The sequence below is a fragment of the Pavona decussata genome, unplaced genomic scaffold (assembly GCF_977016875.1).
Source record: "Pavona decussata unplaced genomic scaffold, jaPavDecu1.1 SCAFFOLD_186, whole genome shotgun sequence".
Classification (NCBI taxonomy): Eukaryota; Metazoa; Cnidaria; class Anthozoa; order Scleractinia; family Agariciidae; genus Pavona; species Pavona decussata.
The window spans coordinates 1,472,977-1,492,578 of NW_028145595.1; the positions used below are offsets into that span (position 1 = coordinate 1,472,977).

Genomic DNA, 19,602 nt, shown 5'->3' on the forward strand with positions numbered 1-19,602 from the left:
GAATGCGGAAACACTGGATGACGTAAATTTCGTCAAGGTTCGGTAAATAATCGTCATTACTCGGACATTTTTTAGTTCATCATCCGTTGCCCCGAACCCATCCGACAAATAACGGCTTGAGAAACAATGCCGACGAATACTCTCCGTCAGTCTTCGGTGAAAATCGTCACAACTCGGGAAATGTATGTGCACTCGTCACCAGGTCTCACGCTTTCTTTTGCTGAGCCTGGCAATTTTTCGCCGGATAAATCACGAAACAGGTGAAAGAAAATATTGAATAGAGTTTGAAAAGATGTAAGAGGCAGGAAATTGCCTGGAAAATACTGAAAAGGTAAGTGCGTGTGATCCGTGAGAAAAAGTTTCTTAAATGCAGCTGAAATTATAAGCTCAGGTTACGGTTGAATTTTTGTATTTTTGTATACACAGTTTTATATATAGGCTGTCTATTTGTGTTTCCAGTGCGGATCGATCGTTTATTTTCATTCCACGTTTGTCTTACTATTCAATCATTTGGTTGAAACCACTGTCCCACGTGTTCCCAGCTGTTCTGTTTTGTTTTGTTTTTTAATTATTATTATTTTATAACGTTCACTGCTTTTAACATTTGTTGCCATCTTCTGGACATAAGATAAGCTTACTGTGAAAAAGATAACCTTAAATGGCCACGTTCAGTTTATTATATATGATTTAATATAGTTTTTTAGTTACGTGATGAGCCTTAAATTCTATAATTATAACTTAACCCCAATGGTTTAACCTAGACTTCCTCGCAACTCAGTAGTCTCTTTTTATATTTGGCTCATATTTTGGTTTTCTACCGTGTGTGATGAACTAAATAAATGAAATGAAAGAGGGAACAAATAAAAATGATTCTTCACACACTGTTTAGATGAAATACTGTAGTACATGCAATGCTTTATGAATACTTTATTTAAATCTATGAATAAATAATTATGCAACATTTTACTTCCTACACCTGCCTGCATTTCTTTGTTTCATCTTCTGAAAGTTGGTTTACACCAAAAGCCATGGAAGAACCAGCAAAAGAAATTACTGCCTTCAGTCTCCATGAATGTCCCCAGCCACAAGTCCATCTACCTTTCCGAGTGACAATTTATAAAAACTATTTTGATTATAGTAGAGCCAGGTTGGGAAGGGGGGGGGGGATGTCAATAAAAGTTTTATACCGGGAGGATCTGTGCCAAAACCCAAACCCTTACCCTTTTATATACCGTTGTTGAGAGAAAAGGTAACGCTTTCACATTTTTTTTTTGTTTGACTGCATTGTACCTCTTGCTTGATTTTGTTCACTAACAGTTTCTTTCTTTCTTTCTTTTTTTTTCTTTCCATCTCTCTTCAGCTAGGAGCTGGTTTGAGCACTTTTTATACTGCATCTCATATTTTTGGAGCCCTTTGCTAAAATTAACAATGGACGTCAGTGAATCCCAAGGATGCTACAACCAGCTTGATCATGTACAGAATGGAGACACCGAGGACGAAAAACGGCTTGAGAAAAATGGCTCTTTTGATCATCAAGTAGAAAGCAAGAATCCTGTAAGCACAGGCAATCTAAACTCATGTTGCCATGGTGACAGCTGTGCTCCGACTGTCTCTATTTCAAATGATACTTTGACAAGACAGTTAGATGAATCTTTGTGTAACGGTAATGTTGGAAGTGCCAATACGTCTCAAGGCACACCAAGAAATATGTGGTCACTTGTGACGCTCCCTCCAGAGCTAATCCTTGTGATATTTTCATATCTTGATGCACGATTTACCCTCAGAGTGATGACTTGTGTCTGCAGACTGTTTTATAATCTTCTGTTACCAGAATCTAGTTGGAAAACTAGGTTTGGCAAACGATGGCCAAGGCGAGACAATAGGGAAGATTATGACTACTTATCAAGGTTTGTACAATATTGTCATGTATTTTCACTGACATGTTTTATTTTGTATTTTATTTTTCTCCAATTCTTCCGTGATTGTCGTGGACCTTATATCTGATATTTGATTTTATGTTATTTACTTTTTTAATTTTTGCAATAAAATTATTCGAAAGAATTCTGTATAGACGAAGATACACTAACGATGCTGTCAATAACACCATAAGCTTCAGTTTCTTGTTGTAATTCCATTCAAAAGTTCAGCATGACAGATTTGTTGAGATTTCAGGCAGGCGAAACGAAATTCCTTCATTCGCATGTTGCTCTGCCGACAGCCGGGATTGGAGTCAACAAGAATCCAAAATATACACTTGACTACTTTCTCTTGATGATTAAGGACGGTGCCTACTAATACCGAAGTATTTTTGCACGGTTTATGACTATGCGGGAAAAACAGATCTTAGCAAGGCCTCTTAGAATCCAAAAAGAAAATTGGGGGTAACCACGCATTTTTCAGAGATAATTAAGCAATAATATCTCTAAAAAGCGCCAAAATATAAAGCAATGTATGGGATTTTTTTCCTAAATTGAAGTTTAATTATCTCTGAAAAATGCATGGTTACCCCTAATTTTCTTTTTAGATACCAAAAGCACTTGCTAAGTTCTGCTTTCTCCGTATAGTTTTAAACCGCGCAAAATTATCCCTGTATTAGTAGGCACCACCCATAGGAAACCCGAGTATCTTGAGATGCGCAGAACGTATGCGCAGTAACAATAGTAGGCACCGTCCTTAAGAGCCGGCTTTGAATTGAGTGTCGTAAAACCAAAAGCAATATTTATTACTCTGGCCAATCCCAACAGATGTAAACAACACAATGGTCCAGTCAGAATTGGAAGCAAATACATTTGACTCATGGCGCTAAGTACAGGAAAACCTGTGTGGCCAAAACACAATTGGTTTTGGCTTTGCCCATTCTCATTGGTTGACAAAATTGCCCATTAAGTTTTGTTTACCAAGCACAGAGTGTAGTAATGCAGTACCAAAGCAATCGCAAAATTACATTTGACACTCAAATTAAAACCACTCAATTTGTATCTTCTTTTGCAGTTGGAAGAGATTGTGTGTTCAACATGAGGATCTGGACAAGTTTTGGTATGATCCAGACTCCAGCCTGGACTTTTACCAGCTGAAAGACCAACATTTTGCTGGTGTAGATGCAGTTCACATCATGAAAAGTGCAAACCTCTGTATTTCCGGATCAAGGGATCGTACCGTGGGAGTATGGAGTTTATCAGCCCTGGCAGATCCAAATGAGCCGGGATATGCAAAGAAGTCCTTTAGACAAGCTCTTGATAGTCACAGGGTTGGTAACATCAATTAAAAAATTGTTTTTATGGTCACAGAATTAGTGAATGTTAATTACATGGTCACAGGGAAGGTAATGTTAATTTGAAGGCTTTTCTATGGCTACAGGTCATTAGTGGCTTCCATTTCTGCTCGTCAGTCAAGAATCTGTGAGAACTGAGCGCAGTATTATGACTAGCGAATCTGAACTACATGTATGATTACCTCCCACAGGGGTTTTATCAATTTTTTTATTTATTTATTTATTTATTTATTTTTAAATTAATGTTAGAATGGAAATTGAAAGGCAATTTTTAAACAGGAATTTCTGTTATAAAAGGGGCCTGGCCTGGCCATTCTCACCTTCAGTTGTCAATCAATCATCAGAGCGAAAACAACTGACAAACAACATGTGCCTTTTTCTTCAGCTTTTACCAATAAAATTGGCTTAGTTTTCAGAATAACCCTTGTTAAAAATATTAGAACTTGATATCTTATATTGCTGTGGTGATATTATAAAATTTTGAGGCATATTTTGCTTTTTGTTTTAGGGGTGGGTGTGGTCCCTTAATAGTGACCCCACGGGTGCTCCCAGAGTATGCTCAGGGTCGTGGGATAACAAGATCAAGTTGTGGGATTTACAGGGAGTCAATGCCGAGATGACAACTATCAGGTAGGCATTGTTACCGAGAGCATCGATAGTGCAGTCATCGTGATGAGAGCATTGTCCTTCCCCTAGAGTAGGGCATCTTTTTTGGGTTGAGTATTTTATTGGTCCTCATCCCTGTTTGAGGATGTTTCACTAGGTTCTCTAGTTTTCCTCCCTCCCAAAACCTAACACTTCCAAAATCCATTTCAACCAGGAAACAGTAAATGAAGAGCCACTCTGTGCATATGCCTCTCTAAATTCCTACTTCATTCATTGATTGATTCATTCACTCACTCTCTCACTCACTCACTCACTCACTCACTCACTCACTCACTCACCCTTCTTTCCTTCCCTCCTTCATTCATTCATTCACCCATTCAGTTAGTCGGTTATTCATTCATTCATTCATTCATTCATTCATTCATTCATTCATTCATTCATTCACTCAGTCAGTCAGTCAGTCAGACAGTCAGTCAGTCAGTCAGTCAATCAATCAGCCATTCATTCATTCATTCATTCATTCAGTCAGTCAGTCAGTCAGTCAGTCAGTCAGACAGTCAGTCAGTCAGTCAGTCAGTCAGTCATTCATTCATTCAGTCTTCATTCATTCATTCATTCAGTCAGTCAGTCAGTCAGTCAGTCTTTCATTCATTCATTCATTCATTCATGCCCATTCATTCATTCATTCATTCATTCTTTCATTCATTCATTCAGTCAGTCAGTCAATCAGTCAGACAGTCAGTCAGTCAGTCAATCAGTCATTCATTCATTCATTCATGCCCATTCATTCATTCATTCAGTTAGTCAGTCAGACAGTCAGACAGTCAGTCAGTCTGTCAGTCAGTCATTCATTCATTCAGTCAGTCAGACAATCATTCATTCATTCATTCAGTCAGTCAGTCAGTCAGTCAGTTAGACAGTCAGTCAGTCATTCATTCATTCAGTCAGTCAGTCAGTCAGACAGTCAGTCAGTCAGACAGTCAGTCAGTCAGACAGTCAGTCAGACAGTCAGACAGTCAGACAGTCAAACAGTCAGTCAGTCAGTCAGACAGTCAGACAGTCAGTCAGTCTGTCAGACAGTCAGTCAGACAGTCAGTCAGTACCCTGACATGAGTACAACTCTGGAGTAGCCAGCTATATTTATGTCAGCTCTTATTGAAAGCCCAAATGGCTCATCAATTAATATTAATAATCCAAATTCAAGTTTTGTGATGTAATGACATTAATACACTATTTTGTTGTAAACTAAGTTAACATCCTTGTTGTTCTAGCGTCCATAAGGCAGCTGTGTTGTGCCTGGCCTGGGAACAAGAAATGCTTATCTCCGGCTCCTATGACAAAAGCATTGTATTATGGGATCTGAGAGGTGAGTCTGGTCACGTGTATTTAAGATGTATTCATTTCTTATTTTTAATTGTGAACAATGTAAACATGCAAACTTTTTAAAGCAATATTATGAACCTTTTGAATCTTCATTCATTCATTCATTCATTCATTCATTCATTCATTCATTCATTCATTCATTCATTCATTCATTCATTCATTCATTCATTCATTCATTCATTCATTCACCCATTCAGTCAGTTGGTTATTCATTCATTCATTCATTCATTCATTCATTCATTCATTCATTCATTCATTCATTCATTCAGTCAGTCAGTCAGTCAGTCAGTCAGTCAGTCAGTCAGTCATTCATTCAGTCAGTCAGTCATTCATTCATTCAGTCAGTCAGTCAGTCAGTCAGTCTTTCATTCATTCATTCATTCATTCATTCATTCATTCAGTCAGTCAGTCAGTCAGTCAGTCAGTCAATCAGTCATTCATTCATTCATTGAATGTAGGGGATCACACGATGCACAAGTAAATAAATTGTTCTGAATACGTTTCGTTGCTGGATCTCTTGTATAGTTGGGATGCAATGCCAGATGTCACTTTATGTGTAAATAAACTAAACTGATTGCAGGGCTGACACTACGGCAAATAAATTGCCCAAATAAATTGCCCTTTGCTGTAGCGTCAGCTTTGCAATCAGTTTGGCTTTTTTAAAAGCAGGAAAGCATATGGAAACTCTTATTTATGTTCTCATGTACCCTCAACTTTACAATAATATTGTAAAGTAAAATTATTTTGGAAATGCTCTCCAGTCTGAAATCTTTTAGATGTGGTAGCTTTTAAAAACTTATTCATGTGAACAGTGAAAAATGCGTCTGTGCAGATGGTGCTTACGACAGAACTTTGTTTGAAAAAAAAAATAATCCTTACAGATTTCCGTTCGGTCATTTCATGATTAAATTTCTTTGTTATGTATTTCAGGTGGCAACACTATAAGCAGGTTACAAAGCCACAGTAGACCAGTGCTGTGTTTGACAGCTGACGACAGGTTCATTATCAGTGGAAGTGAAGACAAAACACTCTCAGTGTATGACAGAAGAGCTGCCCAAGTTTATAAAACTATCAAGGTACCATGGCATCATATGATACTTTATTTAATGTTTAAAACATGAGCAGCAGTGTTTTATTGGGATTTAAAACATGTGCTGCAAGTTTTTTTAACGGCTTTAAAACATTCCTGGAAAAGCGTGTGTCAAGAGAGTTCATAACAATGATGCTTTTGTGAAGTTGGAAATTAGCATACAAGAAAAAACATTAAACACTGCATACTAATAAGTAGGAGGTTTTATTGGGTTTTAGAACCACTGCACGTGATGACTATTATCGACCATTTAATAGGTCATTGTTCTTATGAATTATTAATGAGTTTTTGAAGCAACATTTCTGAATCTTGTCTTGTTGTCTGCCAAATTATAATGCATGTCTAATAACACTGACCCTTAAGGACGTTGCCTACTTTTGTTGCTTTGCATACGTTCTGCGCATCTCAAGATACTCGGGTTTCCTATGGGTGGTGCCTACTTATACAGGGGTATTTTTGCGCAGTTTAAAACTATGCAGAGAAAGTAGAACTTAGCAAGTGCTCTTAGTATCTAAAAAGAAAATTTGGGGTAACCACGCATTTTAAGGAGATGATAAAGCTTCAATTTAGGGAAAAAAACACGATGCATTGATTTATATTTTACTGTTTTTTAGAACAATTGTTGCTTCATTATCTCTAAAAAAATCTGTTGTTACCCCCAATTTTGTTTTTGGATTCCAGTAGCCCTTGCTAAAGATCTACTTTCCCTGCATGGTCCACACAAAAATACTTCTTTATTAGTAGGCACCGTCTTTAATATAATTTACAGTGTCTTTCCAAGTGGGGTGGGGTTTGTAGACCCCAGTTGCTCCCCTTACATCTGCCACTAGCTTCTCTTCCACCTTAGTCCAAATATCAAGATCCATATTCTCCTAACTGTTAATTATAATGAAAGCCCAAAGAGCGGTAGTTGGCAAGGAAAGGTTGGAAACTGTGACGGAAAAAGGCTTCGAGAAGTAGGGAGTCCAAACAAATACCCCCGCCCCCCATCTACATTCTCCCCCCAAACTTGGGTAGCAGAGAATATTCTATTGTTAAATGAATTTTTAACCTTCTAAAAAATTGTTCTGGATTTTTTTGCTAATGAAATCAATCTTATAATGGGCTCATGATCTTATCTAGCTCGAGAGCCCTGTGTTCAGCTTATGCCAAAGTTTCACTTGTGGTTACAACTATTTGAGAGTGGGAGGAAGAGACGGTCGCTTGTACTTGTTGGACACAACTGGTGATAGATTTGAGGAAATAACGGTGAGTCTTAAGGTTGACTTGTGTAACAGGGTAGATTAGAAAACCACGATATTCTATAGTTATCATGCCAGTACTGTAACAACAAGTGAGAGGCTTTTAACAAGATTTAAAGGGGCTTGCTGGACAAAGAAAAGGGTGTTTATGATGATTTGGTCCTAGAATCCAATTTCTTCAGTTATGTTCTAATTTGGCTTATACACTGGTTATCATCAGAAACACACTTTTTCCTAAAACTAAATCAGCTCTAATCTTGTATTAAAGAACTTATCAGATTGCTGAGAACTGTAATACCTTGTAGTTGATACATAAGTAAGTAAGTAAGTAAGTAAGTAATTTATTTAATGTCAAATACGCAGGGGGTGGTCTCCCAGTCCCCCGAGCCACAGGCTCATGACAAAAGTGTTTGACATAATTTATAAAATGTGATATGTTTGACGAACAAACCAAATGCCACTTGTGTTTCTTTTTCCAAGCCCTACATGGATCTGGGACTGGGACCGAAAGGAAAAATTTCTGGAATGTGTCACTTTGGCGGTGCGGTTGTTGCTTGTTCAACTGACAAATCTATTAAGGTAGGAGAATGAAGTAGTGACATATCGTGGGGAGGGTACAGGGGAATCCTGATCTCCACCCCACCCCTACCATTTTGCCATTTTGCTAAATTATCACTCAGGACTTTTGACATGTGTTTTATGACAATTTGTTCCTCGCGGAGGTGGTAATACGGGCGACAAACAATCTCAACTTGCAATTGCAATAATGTTGCGTGACAAGTTGACAGAAAATTTTGCCCAGGTCAGCATCAACATTGATAAAGTTTGCACAACGTAATGGTAATGGTAATGCATTTAAATACCGCATTTTCTATTCACATTTAGTATAAATCTACTAGTGTTCTATCACGAACGCCGTTCTCTGATTGGCTACGCTACTCGCTATCTATTCTGTGATAGATAGTGAGTACCGGTTTTCAACAAAATGGCGGCCGCTTCGTCGCGTTTTCGAAGTGTCTGCGATGAGGATATAATTAATTTACTTGTTTAGTTTTGAACGACTAGTAGATTTATACTAAAACAATTAGATTATTCGCTCTCGATTTCTATGCATGATAGCTGATTCGGGCTGCGCCCTCATCAGCTATCACGCGATAGAAATCTCGAGCTCATAATCTAATTGTTAAATATTCAAATGCGGTTTACATCAGCATATGTCCATTAGCGACCTCATCCTACCCACCCAACCCATGCAATCATGAAACAGCACAAAGACCAGACCAGCACACCGGGAACTCCATGCCCTACTCTTTGCGATTAGTGTCTGGGTTCTTAAACGTCCCACAGGGTTATGAACATTGAAGTGTTGTGAGACGGGGCCTACGGTTTATCGTCCTTATCCGAGAAGACTAGAAAGTCTAAACATTTGCAGATGTCATTACAAAGGCAGCACTTTCTCCTCAGTTATTTAAAGACCCTGAGTGTTGGTCCGGCTGGAGTTTGAACCCACGACCTCCCGCATGGTAGTCCGATGCTCAATCCACTGAGCTAACCGGTCGGCGGTTAATCAACGTTTATTTTACTGATATCTACCCATCTTCCCTAATTCTTTTAAATCCGATTTTCCCACGCAGGTGCTTGAACCTTCTCGTGTGCTGTCTGCTATTCATACATTTGACTGTCATACTGGAGAAGTAGCTTCGGTAAGTAAGAACTTTCACCAGGGGACCCCAACTGTTTACTTACTTTTTTGGATGTCTTTAGTCCTCTCTTGCTTTGGCATATATTTGGGGGAGTAGGGATGGCGCAGTGGTGAGAGCACTCGCCTCTCACCAATGCGTCCCGGATTCAATTCCCGGACTCAGCGTCATATGTGGGTTGATATTGTTGTTGGTTCTCGTCCTTGCTCCGACAGGTTTTTCTCCAGGTTTTCCGGTTTTCCCGTCTCCTCAAAAACCAACATTTCCAAATTCCAATTCGATCTGGAGAGTGTCCCCAATACTGTAAAACGCATTTGATCATCTCTTCACGGATTTAGGCGCTGTACAAAATTTAAAAAAAATACTTATTTTATTATTATTTATATCTGTTCTGAAGGCGTTAATCGCCTCAAAAATTCGGATTTAGTTGTAAAGTAAATCTAAAGTTTTCTACGACAAAATGTTAGCTCAGAATTTCTTTACACTGGAAAACTAATTCCTTTCGTCTTCAAAGGGGCAAATATATCATTTAAAATGCCAAAAAAGGTCAGCTTACAGTTTCGAAAAGCTATTAAACAACAGCTCTTGAATTCGAGGAATAAAATTCCGTTTCTAAAATTTTCTCCTAATTAATGCGAACAGATCAGGCCCCAGTTGTTCAAAGGCTGGATAACTTTATCCGGTGGATAAGGCACTCTTCAGGGTCTAAAATATACTTCACGTTTAATGGTCACGTTTAATGTCCAAGGTTTTCGTACTCTCCCAAACTAGACTGTGGTTAGAGTGTGCATATTCGCTTGTACACGAGAAAATGCTGAAATCTTTGCACAGATTGAAACTGTCGGATAGAGACTTATCCGCTGGATAAAGTTATCCACCCTTTGAACAACTGGGGTCAGACCGAATCAGCTTATACAAATATGTCTTTAAAAGAACACAAAACCATTGGGAAACACAGGAGACAGCGACGACGTGAAGACGTTTGGAAAACCGCGACTTCATTTTAAAAATGACGTTTTCGCTGCTGTCGGCATCGTCATTGCTAAAGCTCTCTATTTTATTTCCTTACAGGTGAGCAGTAGTGGCTCTGTGTTAGCATCGGGTTCAAGTGACCTGACTGTTGGAATATGGCGACCTAAGAGCATGCGGCCTGTGATGAGTGTATAGTCACGCTGGCGAGCCGGGGTGATGCTGGTGGTGATGGTTGGAAGGTTACCTTCTTAAAGACAGTGCGGTTGCGCACTTGTCAGAAACAATTGTTAAAACTGGCTAACCGAGACTGTTACGAGCAAGACTTTGTATAGATGAAAATGTCACCCATGGATGTAGCAGTCTTCTTTTCTTCCGGTTTATGACGGTGATGCTGAGGTTAGTGGAGGTGGTAGTTGTACAGTGATGATGATGATGATGATGATGATGATGATGATGATAACATGGGCGTTTGGCTAGAACGGATTTGAAAATTGGGCGTCTTAGAGGCTTCTTTCTCTCTAGTTAAATTTTGAAAAGATAAAGCAAATCCCCATCCCCACCCTGGTTGTCCATAGGCCGCCCGGACATCATTTTGGTTGCAAAAAAAAAAAGACTTTGATGATAGCGTTAATGATGAAGATTTCTTACTATACATTCATTATACGTACATAAAACGACTCATACCGTACATTACGTCAGAGAGCCCCATAAAACATTAAAGGGAGGGTGAGCCTGTCGACGAGGAATTGTAAGAGAAAATTGCTGTAAAGATTACTCTCTTCAATTCACTTTAACAATTGTCGAGGGTCAGATGACGAACTTTACGACCTTGTTCACAGGGTATTTTCCCTTGTAAATTGGATGGGGCCCTTGCTTCTTTGCTTTGAAGCGACTGCCACGAAGGCCACCGTTATTTCGACAAGTAGAACTTGTCTAGTTGGGGGAAGTTGGAGTGAAAAAACTACCGGCTCCTAGACTTTCAGTCTCGTTAAAAAAAGGGAGACTTCAGACGTATTTATCATACTTAGGATTTATCCAGTACGATGTTCGCACTGAACAACACGCCTGTCTTTCATTTGTCAGTAAATAGCTACCCAACTTGTTTAAGGTATGAAAATGGCTCATCGTTTAGTTTATCAAAATACGTGTTTACGGCTCATTTTATTAAGCTGATGGAATTGAACAACACATAACGTGTTACGTTCACCTGTAAATAGCCAAACAACGAGTTAAAATTATTAAAATGGCTCATTATTTAGTTTATCGAAATACATGTTTCCAGTGTATTATTTTTAGCACGATTTTTGAAGTAATATATCAAACACGAGGAAGAGTGTTTCCTCCGATTTCCAAACACCGAGAAGTAGGTTGGAAAAATTAGGCGCAGCCGAGAGTTTTTTAACCGACTTCGAGGTGTTTGGAGATATGAGGAAACACTCTTTCGAGTGTTTGATATAGCTTCTTAAACTATTGATAATTCTTGGAGAAATTCGAAGCAAAATTTCACGAAATGTTATGATAATTAAGACCACAATTCTAAACCTCCTTCACGGTAGCGATTTGCTTTGTTTTGGCTTCATGAATTATTAATGAGTTTGAGTAATGATATAAGTCCTTGAGTGGGTGCCTTCGAGTCCTGAAAACCCAGACCAGTCGAACATCGTTCGAATTCCTGTGCTGCTTCAGCAAAATGATTGGACAAGACACCCAAAGATTTCAAAACTCTTCGTTTGCTGAAGTGTTTGGCCAAAAGGTAACTTTTAGCTCCAGTATTCAAGGAATGCCGAGTTCACTGGTAATCGATCGTAAATTTGTGTACAGCACTAGGACTTTTTCTTTTATTTTATTTCATTTCATTTTTTTTTTTTTTTTGGAAATTAGAATCACACAAAAGGCTTACATTGGGCTAGGATCACAAACTATTCTATGCTTGCAAACACAGCTAATGGTGCATTCGATTGACGCTATTCGAGAATAGGAATACATACAATGATTACTGGAAATCCCTAATGAGAGGTTTTCGGAGTTACTGGAATACAAAATGCTCTTAAATTATCGTGTATGACTAAAAGGTTGTAAATACGTCTTTACCTAAAAAGAGAAATGTAACGGCTATTTCGCTTTTTCTTATTCCGTAATACAGTCAATCGAGCGCGACCTAAATCGATACAACAATTAGCTTTACAGAAGTGTTCAGCTCTTCCAGGGCTTGTAACAAGAGATGACTTGACGAGGACGACACCACATCCAAAGCTGAGATCGTGGTATGGGTTACATTCTAGACTAAAGCGACTCAAGATTTAACCTACATTTTATCGGGAACAAATCATGCAAGAAAACAAATGTTACCAACAAGAAAGCCGAAAATCAAAATCGTCGACGACGAATGAACCGACGAGGAACTTAATGCATATTGGTGTTCGGATTGGTCGTCAAATTTGCTAGAGATATGACGATCGTCTTCAGCGCCGATGTTACCTTTCATAGTGTTTGGTTTGGGGCTGGTGTGGCTTGCTGTGAAGTTTGATAAACAACGCACCTGGATATAGGCGTGTTTTGAACTATCGGACAGGGCGTTGCTAGCGAAGCGGATATCCCTTCCCCGGTCCAGTTCGTTTGTTGCGCGGATCACCAGACCGTTGTTAGGTACGCCAACACTCCAGCTCTTCACAGCATTTGTTACGTCAAACTCAACGAAACCCTTGCGAGAATCAGAGGAGATGGTGACTGTACCCCACTGGGGGGTTGCCTCTGCATCGGTACCATCGAGGCCCAGCCAAGCAGAAGACCACCGAATACCGCTTAGTCTCCATGTACTGGTCGTCTGATACTCGATCCATGGTTTTTTCACCAAGTACGTTTTCAAATAGCGCGGAATGAAAGGGACCTCCCTGACAGAATACGAGCTTGCTTTGTGGGCGTACTCATAGTACAAATACATCTTGGCAGAATAAATATGTGACGCATGGCAAGTACTGGGAAGGTCTTCAAACTGCACCAGTGAGCGCTTGTTAGGCCAGCCTGGGTGCTTGGCAACAATCAGATACTGAAGATAGTTGAAGTTCGTTGACCCACGTTCTAGCGTGACATCTTGTGTCACGTCAAGCCTGTACTCTATACCCTCACCAGTGTAATACATTTTCACGCCTTCTGAGGAGGAAGCGAGTAACGCTATCATTACCAATTTCACTAAACTCGTCATTTTTCCGCGCCCTGAGAACAAACGAATAAAAAGAAGTTATTTTGTATAAAATTTTCTATTCAGGTATTTTTCTGTTATAACGGAAAGGGCGCCTTGGGCGAGGTTAGTATAATGATCAATCCGCTGTTTTCACCAAGCACATTGCTAAAAATTGCAACGATTTCAGCCTTGGAAGCGAAACAGCCCAATCTTTCCTGAATGGGGTATTCTTAAGCCTTAAAGTCGGTACAGTAGTATTTTTGTGCAATTTATGACTATGCAGGAAAAGCAGATCTTAGCAAGGGCTATTGGAATCCAATAAGAAGATGGGGGGTAACCACGCATTCTTATAATACATTATACGAGAAAAAATAACTCCTATTATTAGTCAACTCACTGTAGCACAGTTAGCACTACCCAAATGATGGACTGAATATTCGTGGTCTGTAGTCAACAGATATCTTGTGAAATCGCGCAGAATATCACCGTCGAGGCCGTACACCGAGTTGACTATCACGCGCGGGATATTCCGCAAGATTGAGTAGGATAATTGTCTTATGCTTTACTCTGCCCACCCATATAATTAAGGCAGTGCTGCATTATCCGAAGCTGGTTTACTGGGCCCAAGTAAGGTAAGAAATTTGCAAACACAACATGGAGTTAAATGGCTATGAACGAAGTCCATAGCCGCCTTAATAAAATAATTCTCTTTTCTTCAAGTTATCTGATATTTTACAATAAAGAGGCCTCAGTAAAGGTGAGGGCAACCACAACACTAGGGAGGGAGGGAAGGGAGAAAAATTGACTCCCTTCCCCAGCAAGCAACCAAGTGAATGACAATAGACAATTTGCGTGTCAGTTCCCCACTTGCGGCATCCCTAACGGGGTTACTATTAATTTTAATTAAAAGTCACATTCAACGCTACGCGGATACCCGGATGTTGTCACACATCAACCATGATAATTAATTAACAGAGCATCAAGGAAAAGCATAAAAATCCTATTCGCTAGCAAATACTGATTCCCTTTATTATTCAACACATTGATTACAAAGCATAGTAACACTAACACTAACTCACAACCAAACAAGGCTTAGTGGATAATTTATAGCGACCGACAACCTCAGGACTACGGCCCACGAGATCATTAGTCCAGGATTACGATATCGGGCGCCGCACGCTCGATCGCTAGAAGGTCAAAATCTCTGCGCCTCGCGACAGTACGACCACCTACGCCATGTAGGGAAACCGACGCTGTGCCATAAAGATCCAATTCACTTTACTTTACTTCCCTTTATTTGTTTTTGCCACTTTTCTTACTTCCATCAGTTGGATCTACAGTTACTTACTTAGAAACAAGATTGAAATTCATATCAGCACGATTGTCGAAATTCGATTGCAAATCGCGCTCTATGCGCTTAACAAAAGAATGGCCCAAAAGAAGAAGTTGTGGAAGCGGGGACGCCATGAAAAAAGGAACATAAATTAGGAGAATAACTCACCTTGATAGAAAAATTGAGTCCTTTCCCTAGCAAGCAAACAGAGTGACAATAGATAATTTGCGTGTCAGTTCCCCACTTGCGGTTGTTGTTATTGTTTTTTTTTTTTTACTTGTCAAAAGGTTTAATTAAGATTGTAGAATATCAGCTGTTAATTTGATATCTGTTACCTGGCGCGTGCATCAGTCTTTGTCTATTGTACCTTTCATTCTATGAACTTTGTACTAAGCTATCTTTCTGTAATCAAGCGAGCACCTTTCTCCCCTACCCCCCCCCCCCCCATCCCACGGAGGGGTTTCAATTTCTTGTTCGCTCGTTTTCTCTAGGTTAATAAAGTTCCAGACACTTTTGCCCCATCCCAGTCTCAAGTCTTGGCTTTAGTTATCAGTATTAATTTAGAATCCCTAGAGGGGCGACTATTAATAAAGTCACATTCAACCCTACACGCATACTCGGATATTGTCACACAACAACCATGATAATTAATTCACAGAGCATCAAGGAAAAGCACAAAAATCCTATTCGCTAGCAAATACTGATTCCCTTTATTATTCAACACATTGATTACAAAGCACAGTAACACTAACACTAACTAACAACCAAACAAGGCTTAGTGGATTTATAGCTTTAATGGTGTTTGTATATGCAAGTTTATTCTTTTCCTTTTTATCATTTACTGAGTATAAATTCTGTCTATCGCTCCAACAGTTCAGGCGGCTGGCACCGATTTCATCACTTTACAACACTTACACTTCCCACGGATCAAAACTACCACCCTTTATTATCAGTTGATACAACAATAATGGTATTTTAACAAATTCGAACTCATTTAAAGTGGCTCTCAGCCCCTTCTCTAGAATTTTTTGTAATCTTTGCAAAAGAGGAGGTCACCGAACTCGTTTTTCAGTTATAAAGCTAACTATACGAGTATTTTGGCAAAGTTATTATCCATGTTCTCGTTGAGACTGCGAATAAGGTTTCTTAACGAACTCTCTTCGACTTCTTGCTCCATCGTTTTTGCCTTCTTCAGCTCTAATGGCGAGTTTGCCAGCTTGAGCTTGACCCCCCGTTCTCCGCGTTTATGTTTAGTCATTCGCGAAAAGTGTTCCTTGGCAAACAAGGCGGTGATCAGATACTGTGTTTTCGAGGTCTTCCCTCACAATTCCCTTCCTTATCAAAAAGCACGTCTGACCGCCATTACGACAGTCCCTGTACAGTATTGTTGCTGTGGTAACCTACTATGTCAACAAAAGGACCATATTGCTTACAAATGGTAAAACATCCATACCGCTGTGATTGTATTAACTGATAATTAGTGGTAATATAAATTCGTCAAAATAGAAGTGCTGGAAAGTGATGGGAACCCGTGCTATCCAGCATGTTGATTCTTGTAATGTAATTCTTACTTGAAGTCTACTTAAGTGTCGACATTAAAATGAAATCGCAGTAGCACTTTTCTCAGTGAGCGAATGCACCAAACGTTATTGATCCGCGTGAAGGTATTTGCATAGATTCGAGTCTTACATCCAAAGCACTTCTAGCCGAGTCCGATATTTCAGTAAAAACATGTCATTTCTCAAGAAAGAAAATGATTGATAGCTTTAGTGTGACGCACATGACCCAATTTTAATTGTTAATTGTGAAGTTGACAGCGGCCAGTGGGCGGGGGGGATGATTGGAAGGGGGGAGGGAGTGGGGCTGGAGAATACTGGGCTGGAACATTTGGGAGATTGTAGAAGGCGGATGAATAGAAGGAAGAATAACAATATAGAAAGCGCAAAGAAATAGGCGCCACTAAGGAAAGGAAGTCCACTGACAGGAGAGTGGGAAGAGGACGCGAAAATAAGAGCGTCACTAGCTCTTTTATTTTGTCACCCCAACACTCCCCCCATCCTGATGGAGGTCGTTCAATTAAACGAATGAGTGATTTTACTTCCGCGTCGAGGAACGGTTATCACAGATTAGGAAACAACAACTAAAACCTTTGTTAAATAAAAGATGGGGTAAGCTGTTTGTAGGGGTTCTCTCCCAGTACAAGCCGTTGCAAAATGAAAGTTAAATCACAGATATCGACAGTGTTACTTCGTTTGTACTTGGTTCAGTGAGCATCAGAAAAAGTTTTTCATCCAAATGCTATGTAATAGGTAGTTTTTACAAGTACAAATGGCTACTGGCATTTTGCTGAACTTTCAAAAGCCTGTAATTCAATGATTCTATAGTTACATTGCTTGCGTACGGTGACAAAGAAAGCTCCATACAACATGTTTCCATATTTTCACGCAAGTTGGGGGCGTTTGAAGAATCGCACTTAAAAAGTAATACGGTTGTTGTCCATTATCAATGCATAATTCTAATGGAATTTGAATTTTATTCGACAAAATGACAATGTCTTCTTCGAACTGTGAAGGTTAACATGTAGCTACCTTTCTTGTCAGCACAATAGGCGTTTATTGAGCCAAGCACAAGACAACGATTCGACCAGCTTGTGACACAACAAAATTGCGGGATAAAGTTGCAAGCAAAATCGCCTAGTGCAACAATGTCTTTATACACTGGTGTATAAATTTCTCAAAAAGTCAGTAAACCACGGCAACATGAATCTACGTGAAATTAGGAAGACCATTAACTTTAACATGTAGCTTCGTCTCCGGTAGCTGACAAAAGTGACCCAGCAGCGAAAAGGAATGCAAAATGTTCTTAAACTCATTTGGAAACGCCAGGGTCAAATACGCGCATAAAACTGCATAGTTGATTCACTTGAGCGGAAAGCATAACTCAGCAACGATTCCTTGTTAGTTGTAAAACAATGAAATTATTCAGGGCCGTACCTAGGATTTTTTGTCTGTGGGGGCAAACTCGGCACACCCCTCATAGGGGTCTACCGTATGTAGACAGGGTTTCTAGTTGAACATTAATTTTGCTTTCACTCCTACACAGAAAGCTGCCTCTACGACGTTTAGAGAAAAAAAAAACACACCGAAGCTTTTTGTTTTAAATTGCCATGACTTCTTATGGAGTTAACATCTTGTTTAGCTTGAAGCAAACATTGTTTCTCATTTTAAAACACAGTCGATACACTGCTGTAAACAAAGGGAGAAAATCACTGAGCTTCCACAATACAAACGCACTATATCAGTGGAGCGAAGCATTTGCAAAAACACAGTCGTTATTTAAATACAATTCAAGCCTTTTCAGTATTACTGTGACACGTTGCATAGCTCTATAAGACGCTACAACGATTACTAGAGAACCAAAAAACCAAATAGCCGTGCCAAGAAACACAACTCCTTGTGACAAACACTAATAGTCGGGCCCGGCATTGCAACAATTACAGAATGAAGCTCATTGCATGATACAGGCAATGATTAATTTCTGTCCTAACATTACACAAATCTCAACAAGAAAGGCAGTTAAAACTATCAAGCACTTAAAAGAGCCAAGCCAAACCCAGCTGAAATGCCCTATGTGGCATAAAAACACCGTCGTTGAACACGCGGAATAAGAGATCATATTCAAAAGGAAGAGAATTTGTTACAGCGAGTTATAGCTTTTTCTGCGCGCCTAATTTACACCTACTTTTGTTGTATTTGTTTGTGCTACGTCTTTCATACCTTTCGCCCCCACACCTTTATAGATCATTATGTATGTAAATAGCCTTTCTGTCACTCCTTTTACCCTTTTAAGCCAGTTTTCTTTGCATAAGTTTTTAGTGTGCGCGCCATTTTCAGTGTTGTAAAGTTGTGTTTCGCCGTTTTTTTGTTGGTCGTTCGTTTTCAATTGTTTCTCAGTTGCTTATTCCATGTCGTTACTTGTAGTATTTTTTAACATCTTTTATTTAATCTTTGTATTTCAAGAACCGTTCTGGTACGGATTTGTTTACCGTCGGAATGTGTTTGGAATGGTGAAGTTTTCGAATAAAGTGACAAAGTAGAGAGCTGAGTGTAATTAAGCGGCTACAGAATTCAAAAGAGGAAACTCAAAAATCATTAGGCGCAAATGAGCTGTCGGATGATGAACATGTGATGGTTAAATCCAAACCCGCTACAAATACTTGCGAGCAGGGCAGGCTTTTAAAACCAATTTATCTCTGAAAAAAATATACTTGTATAACCTAGATTTAAAAAGACTAAAACACGCGCCAGAAAGTGGCGTAGGCTTGTCAGTCTTCATTTACACACCAAATTCTAAACCATAGGCAGCACAAACTGACAAAATCATTATTTTCATAAGAAAGCCGGTACTGGCTTTTGCTTCAAAAGATTTTCCAAAATAATTATTTGGAATTCACATTGAAGGAATATTTTTTCAGTCAATTAGTCGATTTTCTTGTGATCAGTGTGATGTTAGAAACAAATTGAGTTTTCCTGGCGGGGGCAGCTGCCCCCTCTGCCCCCGCGCTAGGTACGGCCCTGTTATTATTTGAAACGTCGAAACGTTACTCACCTGAATTCAAAGAAAATAACAAAATGAGTCCAAAGGAATTAAACAAATTTTTTCCCTTTGCGTTTGATTAACGTACGTGCATAAAGCGACTAAGCTAATAGGCCTCAAGCCAATAGTTGCTTTAAACCTCATTATAAAAACGAGGCTAAGTGCAAAGCTTTTCATGTGTAAATTAGTTTTGTTTGCATATGAACACCTCGCTTTCATAATGAGGTTC

At 39.3% G+C, this 19,602-nt stretch overlaps 2 protein-coding genes across 5 annotated transcripts; one reads left to right on the forward strand and one right to left on the reverse strand.

Annotated features, from left to right (window-relative positions):
• Positions 1-253: 253 nt before the first annotated feature.
• On the forward strand, positions 254-11,556 carry LOC146462623 (F-box/WD repeat-containing protein 9-like). Of its 2 annotated transcripts, none has more exons than XM_085085454.1 (10): positions 254-331; positions 1,361-1,907; positions 2,992-3,247; positions 3,780-3,901; positions 5,149-5,243; positions 6,191-6,336; positions 7,473-7,598; positions 8,072-8,170; positions 9,226-9,294; positions 10,363-11,555. In XM_085085454.1, the coding sequence occupies exons 2-10, from the start codon at positions 1,429-1,431 to the stop codon at positions 10,456-10,458; spliced, it is 1,488 nt and encodes a 495-aa protein (XP_084941580.1). In that variant the 5' UTR covers positions 254-331; positions 1,361-1,428; the 3' UTR covers positions 10,459-11,555. The 2 variants fall into 2 exon arrangements, with proteins under 2 accessions (XP_084941580.1, XP_084941581.1); XM_085085455.1 differs by having other exon boundaries at positions 294-331; positions 1,365-1,907; positions 10,363-11,556.
• Positions 9,301-19,549, reverse strand: LOC146462624 (uncharacterized). 3 transcript variants are annotated; one of them, XM_085085467.1, is made up of 3 exons: positions 19,386-19,530; positions 12,803-13,476; positions 9,301-9,632 (listed from the first exon to the last, which is right to left on the reverse strand). In XM_085085467.1, the coding sequence occupies exons 2-3, from the start codon at positions 13,463-13,465 to the stop codon at positions 9,618-9,620; spliced, it is 678 nt and encodes a 225-aa protein (XP_084941593.1). In that variant the 5' UTR covers positions 13,466-13,476; positions 19,386-19,530; the 3' UTR covers positions 9,301-9,617. The 3 variants fall into 3 exon arrangements, with proteins under 3 accessions (XP_084941593.1, XP_084941592.1, XP_084941591.1); XM_085085466.1 differs by lacking the exons at positions 9,301-9,632; positions 19,386-19,530 and adding an exon at positions 14,946-15,082 and having other exon boundaries at positions 12,152-13,476; XM_085085465.1 differs by lacking the exon at positions 9,301-9,632 and having other exon boundaries at positions 12,154-13,476; positions 19,386-19,549.
• Positions 19,550-19,602: the final 53 nt, after the last annotated feature.